Here is a 16,719-nt window from a genome sequence, read left to right on the forward strand (position 1 = left end):
TGGGGTGCCCTCTTACACTCACACCAGACCCAAAGGGAGTGGTATGGAATTTGGAGAAGATCTCACACGTCGTTGTGTGTTGAGTTTTTTTTCTTTTTGTGTGGGGTCCCCTGTCATTTTTCTGGCAATTTAAACACAATTTGTTGTCAATGTCAATTTGTTTGACAATGTCAGTGTTTCTGTAGTAGTGTGTAGTATAACTAGAATTGCTACTCCGAACAAAAACAGAAGTTTTTAAAATGTTTTTTGCCTTGGTACATGCACCCCATGGTAGGGTTCAACCCCCCCCCCCCCGTACTATTTGTTTGACAATCCCTTGCCTATTAGCCTAGTAAAAAAACAAATCTTATTTTTATTATTTGGCTACCATTTACTTCAACAAGGGTTCGGATTCGACACCAGACTTTACCTGAGCCCTGGAGTGTTTGGCTCATCACTACTCCATTATGTGAGCTTTATTTTTTTTTTCCACTCCAATTCTTCACACTACTCTTCTATATCTTTCCCCCATCATCTGCATTCTCCAAGATTATCCAAGCCACTATCGCCATGACCACTCAAGTTCCTTGTCTAATTGCAAGAGAAACATTAGACCCCCTTTTATGCATCTATACCTATATTACATCTACATCTACTATATGACATTAACTTTTCCCCATCAGCTCATTTTATTCTCCCTTCTTTTATTTCATTCACTTGCTCACAGTAAGCCAAACCCACTTTTCTCCCTTTGCATTCTGCTTGTAGATGTTCCCCCACTCTTATTTCTTCTGGTGGGCTCTAGATACTGTACCTTATTCCAGAACTGACAGCAGCAATGGATGTAGTTGAGCTATCTGGACAGGTGGACATCATGTGCAATGTACCTCAATTGCTTATATGTGACTCTGGAGCGCTCCTCCAGGAGTTTAAGAGGATGGATTGGGCTTCTTCAGAGTACATATTGCAATAAATGCTTTTTACTATAAAGGTTAGAGAGATCAAATAGGTCATCAATATGTCAGTTATTTATGGATGATTTTTTGAAGCAATACATTTGACACCTCGGATTTGATGAGCATGCTACCACAAAAACCATTAACAGCATTAGCATGGGCTACCACGACATGATTTTGATGACATGTCATTGTCATTCCTGTGGCCTGCTTCTCCTCATAAAAGACAAGGATGTTGATGTGTGTGCAAGTGCATTGTCAACGAAAACAGATATAGGCTGCTGTGCTGACTAAGATCATTTATGGAGATATGAAAGGTCACATGCAGACTCCAGTATTACATATAAAGAATGCATTTACAATTGGGGCAAAGAAAAGTATTAGCATGTTCTGACTTCATACCTTGTTTTATATCATTGTACTTGATGATCCAACTTTCATCCCAAAACATTTTTTGCCTTTGGTAATGAAACCACTATATAACGTAAGAAATATAAAGAGAATAAAAATTGTTATATTAAATGAAAGCAGAGAAACTAATCCTAATCATACTTTTTCCAATTTCAATGTTGTTCTTATAAGTTTAGGAGCACAAAATATTTTGTTTAGCAAGATACCAAAATAAGTTTTATCTAGACAATCTACTTGGCAGTTGGGTCTATCAAAGACATAACTGCTGTTAATACAGTACCTCCGATCCCCCAAAAAATGTATCACTACTAACATCTACAGCATACACATTTGTCAATATACTGTATACGATGAGCATGACTGACTATTTTAGCTAATAAATTCGTTATTGCGGGCCATCGCATCACCAGTTCACCTAAATATAGTGTGTCTTGTCTTCACTAGAAGGCATGGGTTTGGCTGCTTCTGAAGTGTTTCTGAATTCAAATTTTCTCTTTCACTTTTGGATAGAGTAGTGAGGAGTGAGAAATCCTGTCAGGTTTCCCTGGTGAACATTGTGGCTTGACCTAAAAATGGGGGAAAGCTACAATTTTGAGGGGAAATGTTTCAATAGGGACACCAGTTGTCACCCAGTGACAACTGAAGAAATACCCTGTCACTTCCTGATGGCTCTACAGGAGAGTAAGTGAATGGATCATACAATACCTCCCAAACATCCTAGATTCCATGAGACTGTTCTGGGATTATAACAGCACTGGAACTCTCAGCTCTAGCATGTGCACTCACTTGGGGGACGAGTGAAATCCTCTCTGATACTATGTACAAAGTTCTAGCACTGACGTCCTCACATGTTTTAATCCCTGGATGTGCCGCTACCTTTCTCTTTTTCCATGGACTACTTTGGCTGTGGACCAGGCAGGCACCCTGGGTTGTTACAGCAGTATGTGAGATCTTGCAGGCTGCTTAGGAGCGGGGTGTACCCAGTTCTTTTTTCCATTGGATTGATCTCCTGCCAACACTATGCAAAATTCCAAAGGTGACGTAACCACAGAGACAGTGGAATGCAAAAAGATCTTAAGCCTTGGTAACTATATATATTGTGCACTCATTCTTGTAGATGGCAAGGTGTAAGTACCACTGACAACCAATAACTTAGTAGAGAATTTTTGAAGGCCACATACTAACAATTATTTATGGGAACGTTTTTAAAAGGTCACTGATCATTGGTGATTTAGGGGAGTTTTTTTAAGGTTTTTAACCCCAATGGGAGGATTTTTTCTTTCTTTTAATGCATTTTTATTCAAAGAATTTTGCAAGGTACAAAATACAAACATTACCATACAGATGGCGAAAGATGGATGTGCCCTCAAGCATTGTCATGGGCCAGCTCGTCTCTGTCAAGTTATATATAGACAGTAAAAGAACCACTCCTGACAGACAGGCCCTGCCAAGTAAAACAATACCTTTCCAAGGGTGTAAAGCTCAGTAATTATAATTACCAAGTCGTGACTTGATTACCCTGCTATACTGAAAGGTGGGGTGCTATAGTGTCATATAATGTTCCCAGTACCTCAAAATGCAGTGCCTTGCACCCCAAAATATGTTGGGTAGGGAAAGGCGCTATGGCCTCCACATTGGCATCCATATTAAGATTATCAAAATGAAAATAAGAAAAAAGGAAACATAGAGCGAAGATAGAAAAAGGGAGAAAAAAAAGACGGTGGGTCACCTCGACCCAGGCTTCCAACCCCCAGTGTATCCCAGCCACTAAGGAACATGAAGGTATCTAATCCAGGGGTTTATGTTTGACCAAATTTGACATTGACCATGGGTGATTTCCATGCTCGAGCTATGATCATTTTAGCTGCAAGAAAAATGAAGAAGATGAGCGCTTGTAGATGTCTGGGCATCTCATCCTACAGATCGGTGAACAGCGCTGTTTTGGTGTTTTTGGGTATATTCATCCCCATAACTGAATAGATAAAATTGAACATTCTAAACCAAAATCACTGAACCTTCGGACAGGACCACTAGACATGAAGCATATTACCCTTCTAACCGCATCCTCAAAAACAGAGGGGCGAGGTGCAAGGTGCAAGGGTAGATTTCTGCCATCCTCGCCGGAACAAGGTATCAACCGGACAACACCTTATAATTCACCTCCACTAGAGAGGTATTAAGTATTCCTCTGTGCACCATGGTCGACCAATGTATCCACTCTTCCTCATCTATAACCTCACCTAGGTCTGACTCCCAGGCCTTCTGAAAGGAATGCTACGAGGAAGGCTATGGCCGAAACACATTAGCATTATAGATGTAGCACTACTGTTTGTGCCCAATAAAGATTTGTAAGAAGAGGCAATCATGTTGCTGGCATTTCTTGCTGTTCTGAAAGGAATGCTGCTAGACCCATCATAATTACTCGTCAAGGGTGTCCACTATGCCTGCCTTTTTGGTTTCCTCCCCCACCCAACATAGAAGTTGTACTATAGCTTCCAGCAATGAAAAGAGGAAGCAGTCCAAAATTGGCCCTTGTCATTTAATATAAGTATCATCCCTTATGCTGGATTTTTTTGGTTTATTTTTAACAAAACGTGGCCTTTAAGGTAAGCTTAGGAAAATTGATGGTGTCTATATTGTGTATGATATATGAATTTTTTTTTTTTTTTTTTGGCATAGTGACTCAAGGCATACCTCTGAACAGTCCCTTTGAACAGTCCTGAAAACATCACATGACACAAAGCTACATGGGTAGTCTGGAAATTGACTCCCTCAGTGTGCTATGAACCTCCACACTGGTCTGAGATCAAAAGGGATTATGGAGAGGGGAGGTGATGATCTGGGGTCTGAAGTGGGGCTGATCTGAAGCCATAAGTAGGGGTGGTCTGGGGTCTGAAGTAAAGTTTAAGTGGCACTGGTCTGAAGAGAATTTTAAATGGAGTGCTGATCCTGGTGCATGGTAGTTTAAAGAGGGTGGGGGAAATTTTACATGTGAGGAGAGGTTTAAAGCTGATCTGAGGCCTGAAAGGGACTTTAAGGGGGGCTGCACTCTATATGCTTGTCCTGTATGTTACATACTTCTGATCAAAGTATTTATTTCCTCAGCAGTTACTAAGTAGCCCTTAAGTGTATTATTTAGGTTCCTCTTTAGGGCAGGATCAGACAGAAAATCCCATGTAATGGAAGAGTTTTTATAAATTATATTTTGTCCTGAGGTTTATTTGTATCTGTAAGGCACAGTAATTATACAACATATAGAGCGTACTTAGTTTACACTGTGCATAGATTTATGCTCTATTTAACCATGCCCAGTTAAAGCACTTCCAATATTCAACACTATGTAGCCACATCAACTTTTTGCATTATCCCTTCTCCAGGCTGTGCCTCTATATGAAAGTCTAAAGTTTGGAGGTATGGCATGAATGTCTTCCTAACGAAACACATGGCAGAAAACTGACAGAGGTTTTAACCATCACCCTACTCTTTATAAATCAAACAAAAATATATATTTGCCTTGAGATATACCTTATTGCTATCAAATGGTCGTTCTCAGGTTTTCCCCAACTTGACAGCCAACTTGCAGACAGAAGACTGACGCAAAATACTGAGCTTACAGGCAAAACCTTAATTTGGAGTATTTGGAGTTCAGGGTTATAGCCTAGATAAGTAAAATTTAGAAGCAGACAATCAGGAACAGTTTTCAAAAAAATTGAATTCAACAGTCTGCAGTCAAACCAATCCAATAGGCACACTGCATCAGAACCAGTGTGACCATCAATGAATTGTTCGATTACCAAACCACTACGGTGACACGGTGTCAGGGCTAGGCTCAGTCCTTCCTTCTCAAAGATGGCCGCTCAGCTGTCGGCTAATTGCCAGCTCCTATCTCTCCACAGTGACTCACCTGTTGATGATATCCTGATCGTCAGTCCTGCCTACTTAAGCCGCCCAGCCCAGATGATCTCTGCCTTCGTCTTGGTCACATCCCTAGAGATGCTCTCCTGTGTTCCTGTTAAAGACTTGCTTGTCCGACATGCCTTCTGGCTCCAGATCCTGCTTGCTGTTCTACTACGCTCATCTCTGACTCCCTGACGTTTTGGCTTGTCTGACTATCCGTTCCGGTTGCTGAACTCTGGCTATGTTTTGACTACGTTTACTCTGTTTACCTTTTTATTATTACTATTATTATTAAACAAGTGTGATTTAACTGTACTTCTGTCTCAGTCTGATTCATGGTTTCTGACACACGGTCCCTTTTGCTCAGACCCTATTTCAGTCCACTTTGTAGAATATATAGAATTAAGCATTTAGTGACAACATATAACGCTATACACCTACCGCATACCTCTGCTATATTTTAAGCCACTAGAAAAATCAGATTTTCAACTGCATACCCAGCCAAAAGCGGAAAAACAGCAGCAGAAACATGGCTCAGAACACATAGTACTATCTGCTGACTGGGAGAAAGAATTTGGAGATGAGATTCTTACAGCAAATACATAGTTCATAACTATAGCACAGCTAAAGTAAAACTTAGCAGCAGCAGTCATTCGGGAACAGTATTCAAAAATGTATATTTAGATAGTTGGCGACTGCAGATATGCTGCAGGAGATTTTCAGAGACTGTGAACATGTTATATGAGTTTTTGGGGACTTGGCACATGCTTCAGGAGTCAAAAAACTGGAGACATACATAAGTCTGCTAGAAATCATTGCTATAACAGAGTTTAGCACCCTCTAGTTAGGTAGGTGCTAGAGTGAGGATATTTTGGAGAGTAGGAAAATTTAGGCAGGCCTAGCTGGTGGCTAGGCCTGTTTGTTTTTATTCTGGACAGGGAGTGGCTCAGGGTAGCAGCTGGTGACCCACAGGCAGCATCACTGAGACCTCCCTCTTCGTTCTAGAGCTTGCTAGAAAGATCTGAAAAGACAGGAGTAGAAGAGAGGTGGAGCTGCCTGGGGTATTCTAAGGAGCCCTGACCAATCCCCAAACTGGATTGGCAGGGGGCAGGCCCCCCTAAATTCTCAGGGGTAAGCCCAGCGGAAGAGGAGTTGTCGGGGGAAAGAGCTGGAGTGAGAGAAGAGTGTGGAGGCTGTCGGGGCCCACGGGGAGCTCCCCAGTCTGAGGGGGGGGTGGTGACCCTGGGCTGGGGCTCGGGTGCATCCAGAAGGAGTGAATAGATCCTGGAAAGAGAGGCACATGAGAGAGCAAGGAAAGGACAGTGGGAGAGAACACTGCTAAGAGTCTCCAGGGAGGACAACTGGTCGCAGCCGGGAGGGCTGGTAAGTGGACCACAGTTGGGAGGACTAGGGAGGCACACCTGAGAGAACTGGGAGATTGCAGTTTGAGATGGGTGCAGAACCAGAAGAGAGGACTATGGGAAAGGCAGTGGAGAGAGGTCATTGCAGCCATGTTGACTGGCAGGGCCTGAAGAGAGCTATCTGGGATTGGTAGCTGTGCAGAGGACAGTTAGCACCTGAACTATTTCTACACCACAGGGGCCTGAGGTCCCTGCCCACTGAGGCCTGGCTGAGTTAGTGCCAGGCCTAACCATGTGGTGCTAGTCTGAAGGGGTAACAGTATACAGCAAGTGAAGTGCTGGAGGAGAGAAGGATAAGAGTTCTTAAGCAAGAGTTTGTGCTGGAGAGAAGACTGGAGTGTATATACTGGAGTGCATATAGAAGTCCCAAGTAATTTTCACTGAATATTCCTGGGCATCCCAGAATTCCCTATTTCATATCCAAGTTCAATCCCTTCAATAAAAAACAAAAAAACAAAGCTTATGAACTGTTCTATGCCTTTGAGTGACTGAGAGATGGATGTCTGGCTGGGCGGGGTGACAGGTGAACCGCTACATTCAGCAACCCCTACAGGGGCATGGCTACAAGAGCAATAGCCAAAAGAGAGACACCAACAAGGACAATGAGTAGTGTCTACTGCCTCGGAGAAGGCACTGGTAAATGATGGTTCCTTACAACATATACATACAACATATACATAATTTAATGAACTTATGGGAACAGTGGATGAGATGAGATTTGGACTTGGGGTGAGAGATGGGCCACTTCCACTTCTATTGCTATCCTACTAATTAAATTACAAGAAAAACAGTAACATTGAACTATCTACATTTGTGTTGCAAACCTTATATTTAAATTAAGTAAGAATATTACTGACTTATTAATGATTAAATAAAGAATATGAATTTACCATAGCAGATAAAATGAAGCCTGCGGTAATGACTGCCACTGGAATAGCAATGGCCATTCGAACATCATGTGGGAGTGAACATTCCCCACAGTCTGCCGGACATGTAGCACAAAGCTCTTCCTCTTCACAAAAACCATTTCCACACACTTGAAAAGAAAAGACCAGGAAAAAAAATTATATATTAATGCAATCATATTGATGAGTAACTGTGCTATATAATGTATTTGAAATAAGTGGGACTGTTTAAAATCCAGGATTATAAACTGATCCACAATCAAAGAACTTAGTGAACATAGTGACGTTAATGACATGGAATTCAAACTGATTATATAAACAGAGTTTGAGCCATTTAATTAATGTGTAGACAGATATAAAAGTCTTCATTTAATCTAATTATGTATTTCCAAAAAAAAAAAACCTTAAATCTGAACTCCGGTCTCCTTTTCATATTGCATAAACTATCTCTTTGCGTTTCTCAGTCTCTTTTGTTTGCTTAATATTGCCACTTTTCACTGAGTAAACCAGTCTCAAAGGATCTCCCATCAGTACTGCAGAAGGGCCATCGTTTGCAGTAAATAAAAAAAGTCAGCATAACTCCTTTCTTTTAGCAGGGTGACTGGTTGTGTGACGATTTGTGTATCTTCCCTTGTAGTTTTCAGAGGGGGTGATTTCCCTAGTCTGCCCCACCCACAAATGCTCATTCACTTTGATGGGCAGTTCACGTAAATCAGTGATAATGAATCTAGCACTGCTGGGAAATGTTTTGTGAAGCAAGCCCTTTATCTATGGGATATAATATTACACAGCAAAGATTGTGCCTTTTTGCCACCAGACAATGTCTTTTTTTTTTTTTTGGCGAAAAGGAAATAATGTGAATACATTTATTTTTTTGGCTATAAGAGGAAGTAATATAAAAATTTTATTTTGATAGTGGCTGCATTGCAAGATGAAGGTTGGGGTGAAAAGAGAAATGATCCTAGAGTTCAGCTTTAAATCTATTTTAAAGGCTAAGTTCACCTTTTTTTTTTCCAAATTCCAGCTCCCCTATGTACCAATATAGCATTCATGTACTTTTTTTTGCAAAAATATCAAAGCTTTCCATAAAATCTACAGACACGTACCTTACTGTCCTCCATCCATGATTCCAAGCTCATCTATTGCTTCTGTCCTACGTCCTTACAGACTTTAGGTCATAGCACAGGAAGGAGTTGACCAGCTGACCTAATTAGCACACACCCTGCATCATCCACCATCCCATTTCCAGCTGTGTGTTTTTTAAATGAAATGCAATCAATCAGTGATCACCCTTCTCACTAAATACACAATCAGATTGCATAGTGTATGGCCATCTTTATACAGTGGACAGAACACAGTACAGTACAGTACACAGTGGACAGAAACACTCAGCTGTCAAGTCCCTATCACATCTCTGCATAGCGGGAGCTCGCATTCCCACATGCATTTTTTTGGGGTTTTTTTAGGGGGGGGGGGGCATTTTGGAGCATTTTTTCTTATCACACATAGGACAGTCCATCCACCTGAATGGAGCTTGGTGCATTTTTTATTGCGATTTTTGGTGCAGCATATTTCTGAAATGCAAGGAAACGGACAGATGTGAATGGAGCCTCATTGTTCTTGTGTTAACGCATCAATTTCACTTTCAGGCCCCATTCATATCTAGCATAGTGGGGGCGCACATTTTGTCTCTCGTTTTTCCTGTGACACGCATAGGGCAGCCTGCTGATTTAAATGGGTTGTGCTATATGTGGCTTATGGGACATGTGGGCATTTTGGGGTTGTGTGTTTTTTACTGTGCATTTTGCAGCATTTGCCATTCATTTTTTCACATGCCAAAATGTGCGTTTGCTGATGTGTTTGGTGTGTTGTTACCAATTAATGGCACTGAAACGCAACTAGTAATTTTAGGTGTATAAAGGTGGTCATACACTATACAATCTGATTGTACAATCTCCTTTAGATCTGCCATCAACTATGCAGTGTAAGGGCCGGCCTGATTGGATACAAAGTGATTAGTTAGATAGGTGTTTCCTCCTATTATATAAATGTAGTAAATCTAAAGGAGATTGTACAATCAGATTATATAGTGTATGGCCACCTTTATACACCTAAAATTACTATTTGCGCTTTCAGTGCCATTAATTGGTAATGGCACACCAAACACAGAAGCAAACACACATTTTGCCATTGTGAAAAAACGAGTGGCAAATGCTGCAAAACGCACAGTAAAAAACACACAACCCACAAAACCCCAACATGTCCCATAAGCCACATATAGCACAGCCCATTTAAATCAGCAGGCTGCCCTATACGTGTCACAGGAAAAATGAGCCACAAAATGTTCACTCCTTCTATGCTAGTTGTGAATGGGGCCTGAAAGTGAAATTGGTGCGTTAACACAACAATGAGGCTACATTCACATCTGTGTGTTTCCTTGCATTTCAGAAATGCGCTGCACCAAAAATCGCAGTAAAAAACGCACCAAGCTCCATTCTAAAAAAAAGTTCTGAAGCTTCTTTGGGGTGATTGCTGCATGTAGGGCAGCCCATTCAGGTGGATGGGCTGCCCTATGTGTGATGAGTGAAAATGCTCCAAAACGCAAAACGCCCCCCCCCCCCCCGATAAAAAAAAACAACAAACGTATGTGGGAATGAGAGTTCCTGCTATGCAGAGATGTGATAGGGGCTTGACAACTGAGTGTTTCTGTCCACTCCCTCCTATGTACTTGTATAAAGATGGCCATACACTATGCAATCTGATTGTGTATTTAGTGAGAAGGGTGATCACTGATTGATTGCATTTCATTTAAAAACCTGCAGCTGGAAATGGGAGGGTGGATGATGCAGGGTGTGTGCTAATGAGATCAGCTGGTCAACTCCTTCCTGTGTCATGACCTAAAGTCTATAAGGACATAAGCAGAAGCAATAGATATGCTTTGAATCATGGATGGAGGACAGTAAGGTACGTGTCTGTAGATTTTATGGAAAAGCTTTGATATTTTTGCAAAAAAAGTACATGAATGCTATATTGGTGCATAGGGGAGCTGGAATTTAGAAAAAAAAAGGTAAACTTAGCCTTTAAACAGTGCCTTGGTCTTATTATTACCCTTCGGTAAGCCCCTGTATATCAGCCTTCAGACTGGGAGAGAACAGGGCAACATTGTAAGCCAATCAGGCTGTCCTGCATTGCACACTGCTGTGAACCTAACAAACGAGCTTGCTGTTTGGAGGAGAGAACACTGATAGCCAAGCTATATTACTTTAACTACAGAGGATATAAGTAATTGGTCAGCACTTTGCAGGGTATCTGGATTGGGAGAAGGACTGTACAAAATGACAAGTTTTTGTTGGACAAGACTGTTCACACATTTGTATTTCTGTTGTATATTTAACTGTTCACCTAAATGTATACTCTAATATTAACTCTAATATAACTCTAGTAACTGATTTAATAATTATACACATGTAGCAATAATTATTCAGGAAAACTGCCAGTTGGCACATTTTTCATTTACTTAGACTATGGGGTCTATTTGTAAAAAAATTGCTGTACAAATGACTCAGCATTCACACAAGTGTTGTGAATAATCCCCATAATGTGTCTAATATGTATATTTCTTATGATTGTCAGTTCTGTCCAGTGGCCATAAGGTGGTATTTTCCTGAAATAACACAATCACTAATATAGCACACTCTGGCCATTAGATGGAGCTGATGATCATAGGAAATACATATATTGGAAACATTATTAGGATTATTTTCAAGGGCTCTGGAAATGCTGAAGCAATTTTTGTTTATTGTTAATGCAAATTTGTATTAATATACCCATGTTTGATCTGCAGAGAATCACGTAATTAAGGGCATTAGATTCATGATGTTTGATTCTCTGTAGACTTGACAAATCTGGATATAATATTGAGGCAAATCAAACATTTCAGTTTGTTGGGTTTGCAAAGCAATTTCTCACCTAAAGCCTAGGTTCACATTGGATCGATTTGTCATGCGATTTGAGAGATCAAATCGCATGACAAGTCGCAGCCTATTGGCGGGAACGGCACTGTTCCAATCGGTGTGACACTGATTTTTGCAGCGCCACACCGATTTGCAAAAGTAGTTACTGCATTACTTTTGCAGATTTCAGGTGCGACTTCAAGCCACACAGATGTCTATCAAGTAGCACCTGAAATGACGCTGACCTTGCTACTTTGAAATTGTGCTACTTCAAGTGAAGTAGCACGATTTCAAAGTAGCATCAATGTGAACAAGGGCTTAGACCCGTTTCACAGGCGATTTTCAGCTGCTTTTGGGCAAAAAATAACGCCTGAAAAATACTTCCCCTGCAGTCCCAGAATGAAAGCCCGAGTGCTGTCACACTTGGATGCTGCGCTGGCAGGACGTTAAAAAAAGTCCTGCAAGCATTGAAATGAATTTAACCCTTTATTCGGCCGCTCCTCCACCGCTCTTGCCCATTGAAATTAATTTAACCCTTTATTTGGCCGCTAACGGGAGTTAAATGTACCCCAGTAGCGGGCGAATAGTGCCACTAAAATGACAGTAAATCGCCACTAAAACTAGCGGTGTTTTACCGTCATCGCCCTCCCGCCCCAGTGTGAAAGGGGTCTTAGTTTTTTAGAAGGTTAAAACAAACACTTCTATATCAAGAGCAGACAAAAAAAGCAGCATGGCTTGCATACTTATTAATGGTTTTTATCCTATTGGATACCCAGAATCAGCTTTGCAATATATTGATTGGTATGGGCCACAAAATTAATTTATTGTGTAATCCTGCTGTTTTTAAACCTAGTGGGGTTTAATACCAAATTCATGAAACCATGCAACATTGTCATTGCAAAATTTTTTTACTGCCTGGCTCTATTGTTGCAACAAATTCATACATAATAAGACCCTTTCCATGCTTGGGGTAAATTGCGTCATGGATGAAATCCTGCTGGAACAAAATTATTTTGGGACAATTCTACAACACATTATTGTATACTCTACGGACTCGTACAACAGTCACAAGTTGAGCCATTTGTTGCACTACCATTAGACAGAATGAGTATCACAGAATTTCACAGAGTGTGTCTTATCTATGGCCAAAAAGAAAATGGAATTCATTTTTATAACATACCTACTACAGGTAATACCAAAGTCTTAGCCTCCAATGCAACTTGCATGTTTCCCACCCTAATATGAGCAATTATGGACGTTACACCAGGGTGAATTAAGACAACCTGAAAATAAAAAGTGAAGCAAAAGATAACAACAAAAAAATATTTATTTAAAAAATATATATATATATATATATATATATATATATATATATATATATATATATATATATATATATATATATATATATATATATATATATATCTCAAAAAATGTAAAGGAACACTTTGAAAACACATCAGATCTCAATGGGGAAAAATCTCATGCTGGATATCTATACTGATTTGGATTGGGTAATGTGTTGGAACGAAAGGATACTACATTGTTTGATGTAGGCTGAATTCAGAGGGCTGATTTCAATGACACCCCAAAAATCTAAGTGAAAAAATGATGCAGCAGGCTAGTTCATTTTCTGAAATTTCATTGCAGCAACTCAAAATGGTACTCAGTAGTTTGTATGGCCCCTACGTGCTTGTATGCATGCCTTTCAACATTGGGGCCTGCTCCTAATGAGACAATGAATGGTGTCCTGAGGTATTTCCTCCCCGATCTAGACTAGGGCATCACTGAGCTCCTGAACAGACAGAGGTGCAACCTGGCGGTGTCAGATAGACTGAAACATAATGTCCCAGAGGTGTTCTATTGGATTTAGGTCAGGCAAGCGTGGGGGCCATTCAATGGTATCAATTTCTTCATCCCCTAGGAACTGGCTGAATACTCTCACCACATAAGGCCGGGCATTGTCTTGCACCAGGAGGAACCCAGGACCCAGTGCACCAGCGTAGGGTCTGACAATGGGTCCAAGGATTTCATCCTGATACCTAACAGCAGTCAGGGTGCCATTGTCTAGCCTGTGCCTCCATGCATACGCCTCCCCAGGCTATCACTGACCCACCTCCAAACCGGTCATGCTGAACGATGTTACAGGCAGCATAACGTTCTCCATGGCTTCTGCAGGCCCTTTCATGTCCATCTAATAAATGAAAAACGGCGTAGCGCAACCAATAAAACAATAAGGTAAAGTCCAAATGTGAAAATTCCTCAGTTGTGCAACTATAGGTGACAGTTCATGGAATTGTTAATTCATATTATCCAGTGACTTCAGTGACCACCACCTCTAGCTGGAATGCCTGCTCACCTCCAGATAATGACCCCACTACAGAGTCACACACGCCTGATATTATGTCTCTCAGGATGCCATGGGAAAAAGAATCCTCCTCCTGGTGTCCCTGGACAATGCTGACCTCCTTCTGGGATCTTAATCGTGTGCTGCCATAAAATGACAAAGGCAAACCATAGTGCTCTCTGCTGCAAATATTTATTAGAACTATACACAGAGATTAAAATAATCACATAGATAAGTGAAAAACATGCATATCATCAACTCTCCTCATTGATAAAAAAACGGAAAACGGCTTGAATGGCAGCACCTCACACCTATACGCGTTACGCTCTCTGATGAGCTTCACATGTGCTCAGGGTGAACCTGCCCTCCTTTGTGAAAAGCACAGGGCACCAGTGGCGGACCCGCCAATTCTGGTGTTCAATTGCAAATGCCAATCGAGCTCCACGGTGCCGGGCAGTAAACACAGGGTCCACTAGAGGACGCCGGGCCCTCAGGCCACCCTCATGACGTCTGTTTCTGATTGTTTGGTCAGAGACATTTACACCAGTGGTCTGCTGGAGGTAATTTTTGTAGGGCTCTGGCAGTGCTCATTCTGTTCCTCAAGATACTGGTCCTGCTGATGGGTTAAGGACCTTCCATGGTCCTATCTGGCTCTCCTAGAGTAACTGCCTGTCTTCTGGAATCTCCTCCATGCTCTTGAGACTGCTAGGAGACACAGCAAACCTTATGGCAAAGGCATGTTTCGATGTGCCATCCTGGAGGAGATGGACTGCTTCTGCAACCTCCATAGGCTCCAGGTATTGCCTCATGGTACCAGTAGTGACACTGATCCTAGCCAAATGCAAAACTAGTGAAAAACAGTCAGAAAAGATAATTCTCTGAATTCAGGCCTCTGTAGGTTGATAGGTTGATAACTTTCATTTCCATCAAACTATGTGGCATCCTTTCGGTCCTAACACATTACCCAATCCATATCAGTGTAGATATCCAGCATGATATTTTTCCCCATTGAGATCTGATGTGTTTTCAAAGTGTTCCTTTAATATATATACACACACACAGTATCTCACAAAAGTGAGTACACCCTTCACATTTTTGTAAATATTTTATTATATCTTTTCATGTGACAACACTGAAGAAATGACACTTTGCTACAATGTAAAGTAGTGAGTGTACAGCTTGTATAACAGTGTAAATTTGCTGCCCCCTCAAAATAACTCAATACACATCCATTAATGTCTAAACTGCTGGCAACAAAAGTGAGCACTCCCCTAAGTGAAAATGTCCAAATTGGGCCCAATTAGCCCTTTTTCCTCCCTGGTGTCGTTGACTTGTTAGTGTTACATGTTCTCAGGTTAGAATGGGGAGAAGGTGTGTTAAATGTGGTGTTATTGCTCTCACTCTCCCATACTGGCAAAAGGAAGTTCAACATGGCACCTCATGACAAAGAACTCTGAGGATCTGAAAAAAAAAAGAATTGTTGCTCTACATAAAGATGGCCTAGGCCTTAAGGAGTTTGCCAAGACCCTTAGCCATTATCCACACACTGCATCAAATTGGTCTGTGTGACTGTCGTCCCAGAAGGAAGCCTCTTCTAAAGATGATGCATAAGAAAGCCCACAAACAGTTTGCTGAAGAAAAGCAAACTAAGGACATGGATTACTGGAACCATGTCCTGTGGTCTGATAAGACCAAGATAAACTTATTTGGTTCAGATGGTGTCAAGCCTGTGTGGTGGCAACCAGATGAGGAGTACAAAGACAAGTGTGGCTTGCCTACAGTCAAGCATGGTGGTGGGAGTGTCATGGTCTGGGGCTGCATGAGTGCTGCCGGCTCTAGGAAACTACAGTTCATTGAAGGAACCACGAATGCCAATATGTACTGTGACATACTAAAGCAGAGCATGATCCCCTCCCTTCAGAAACTGGGCCGTAGGGCAGTATTCCAAAATGATAACGACCCCAAGCACACCTCCAAGACAACCACTGCCTTGCTAAAGAAGCTGAGGGCAAAGGTGACGGACTGGCCAAGCATGTCTCCAGACCTAAACCCTTTGAGCATCTGTGGGGCATCCTCAAACGGAAAGTGGAGGAGCACAAGGTCTGTAGCATCCACCAGCTCCGTGATGTTGTCATGGAGGAGTGGAAGAGGATTCCAGTGGCAACCTGTGAAGCTCTGGTGAACTCCATGGCCAAGGGGGTTAAGGCAGTGCTGGAAAATAATGTTGGCCACACAAAATATTGACACTTTGGGCCCAATTTGGACATTTTTACTTAGGGGTGTACTCACTTTTGTTGCCAGTGGTTTAGACATTAATGGCTCTGTGTTGAGTTATTTTGAGGGGACAGCAAATTTACACTGTTATACAAGCTGTACACTCACTACCAGTATATATTGTAAAATGCTGCTGATTGAGTGATTTATGCAGTATGAATGTGTGTAGAAATGGGCTTATATACAAGTGCTTTCATGATTCAATTTTGTGGTTTGTCAAATGCTGCATTATAACAATATCCCCAATCCTAAAACTCAGTGGTACAGCTCTGAAAAAATGTATTGAAATTCAGGACAGTGACATGATTAATTTAGTTTGTGAAATGTTTTACCAGACCTGTTTTTGTGCTTGGAGAAGAATTCTGTAATGCTACTAGATTTGCCCTAGGTCAAATGTTACATTTTGTTGATGACATGGGCAAACATGGACAACTGATATTACATTTGTGACAACATTACAAGTATGGCTTTCAGTGAAGATATGTGTTGAAAGCCAGTGGAAGAACAATCCAATAGATGAGCAATCTTCTCATAAGTTAACAAATTTTAGGCATTTGTTTTAACTGTAAAAAGCCT

General features: G+C 41.2%; 1 protein-coding gene across 1 annotated transcript in view; it reads right to left on the reverse strand.

Moving 5' to 3' along the window:
• LOC141124418 (atrial natriuretic peptide receptor 1-like) overlaps positions 1 to 16,719 on the reverse strand; it is a 393,221-nt gene that overhangs the window by 259,069 nt on the left and 117,433 nt on the right. Inside the window, exons 6-8 of the mRNA XM_073612264.1 lie at positions 12,703 to 12,805; positions 7,555 to 7,700; positions 1,338 to 1,410 (exon numbers count right to left, since the gene is read on the reverse strand). Of these exons, the coding sequence (XP_073468365.1) occupies positions 1,338 to 1,410; positions 7,555 to 7,700; positions 12,703 to 12,805 (322 nt within the window). The remainder of the gene's footprint in view (positions 1 to 1,337; positions 1,411 to 7,554; positions 7,701 to 12,702; positions 12,806 to 16,719) is intronic.

The sequence above is a fragment of the Aquarana catesbeiana genome, linkage group LG01 (assembly GCF_042186555.1).
Source record: "Aquarana catesbeiana isolate 2022-GZ linkage group LG01, ASM4218655v1, whole genome shotgun sequence".
NCBI lineage: Eukaryota > Metazoa > Chordata > Amphibia > Anura > Ranidae > Aquarana > Aquarana catesbeiana.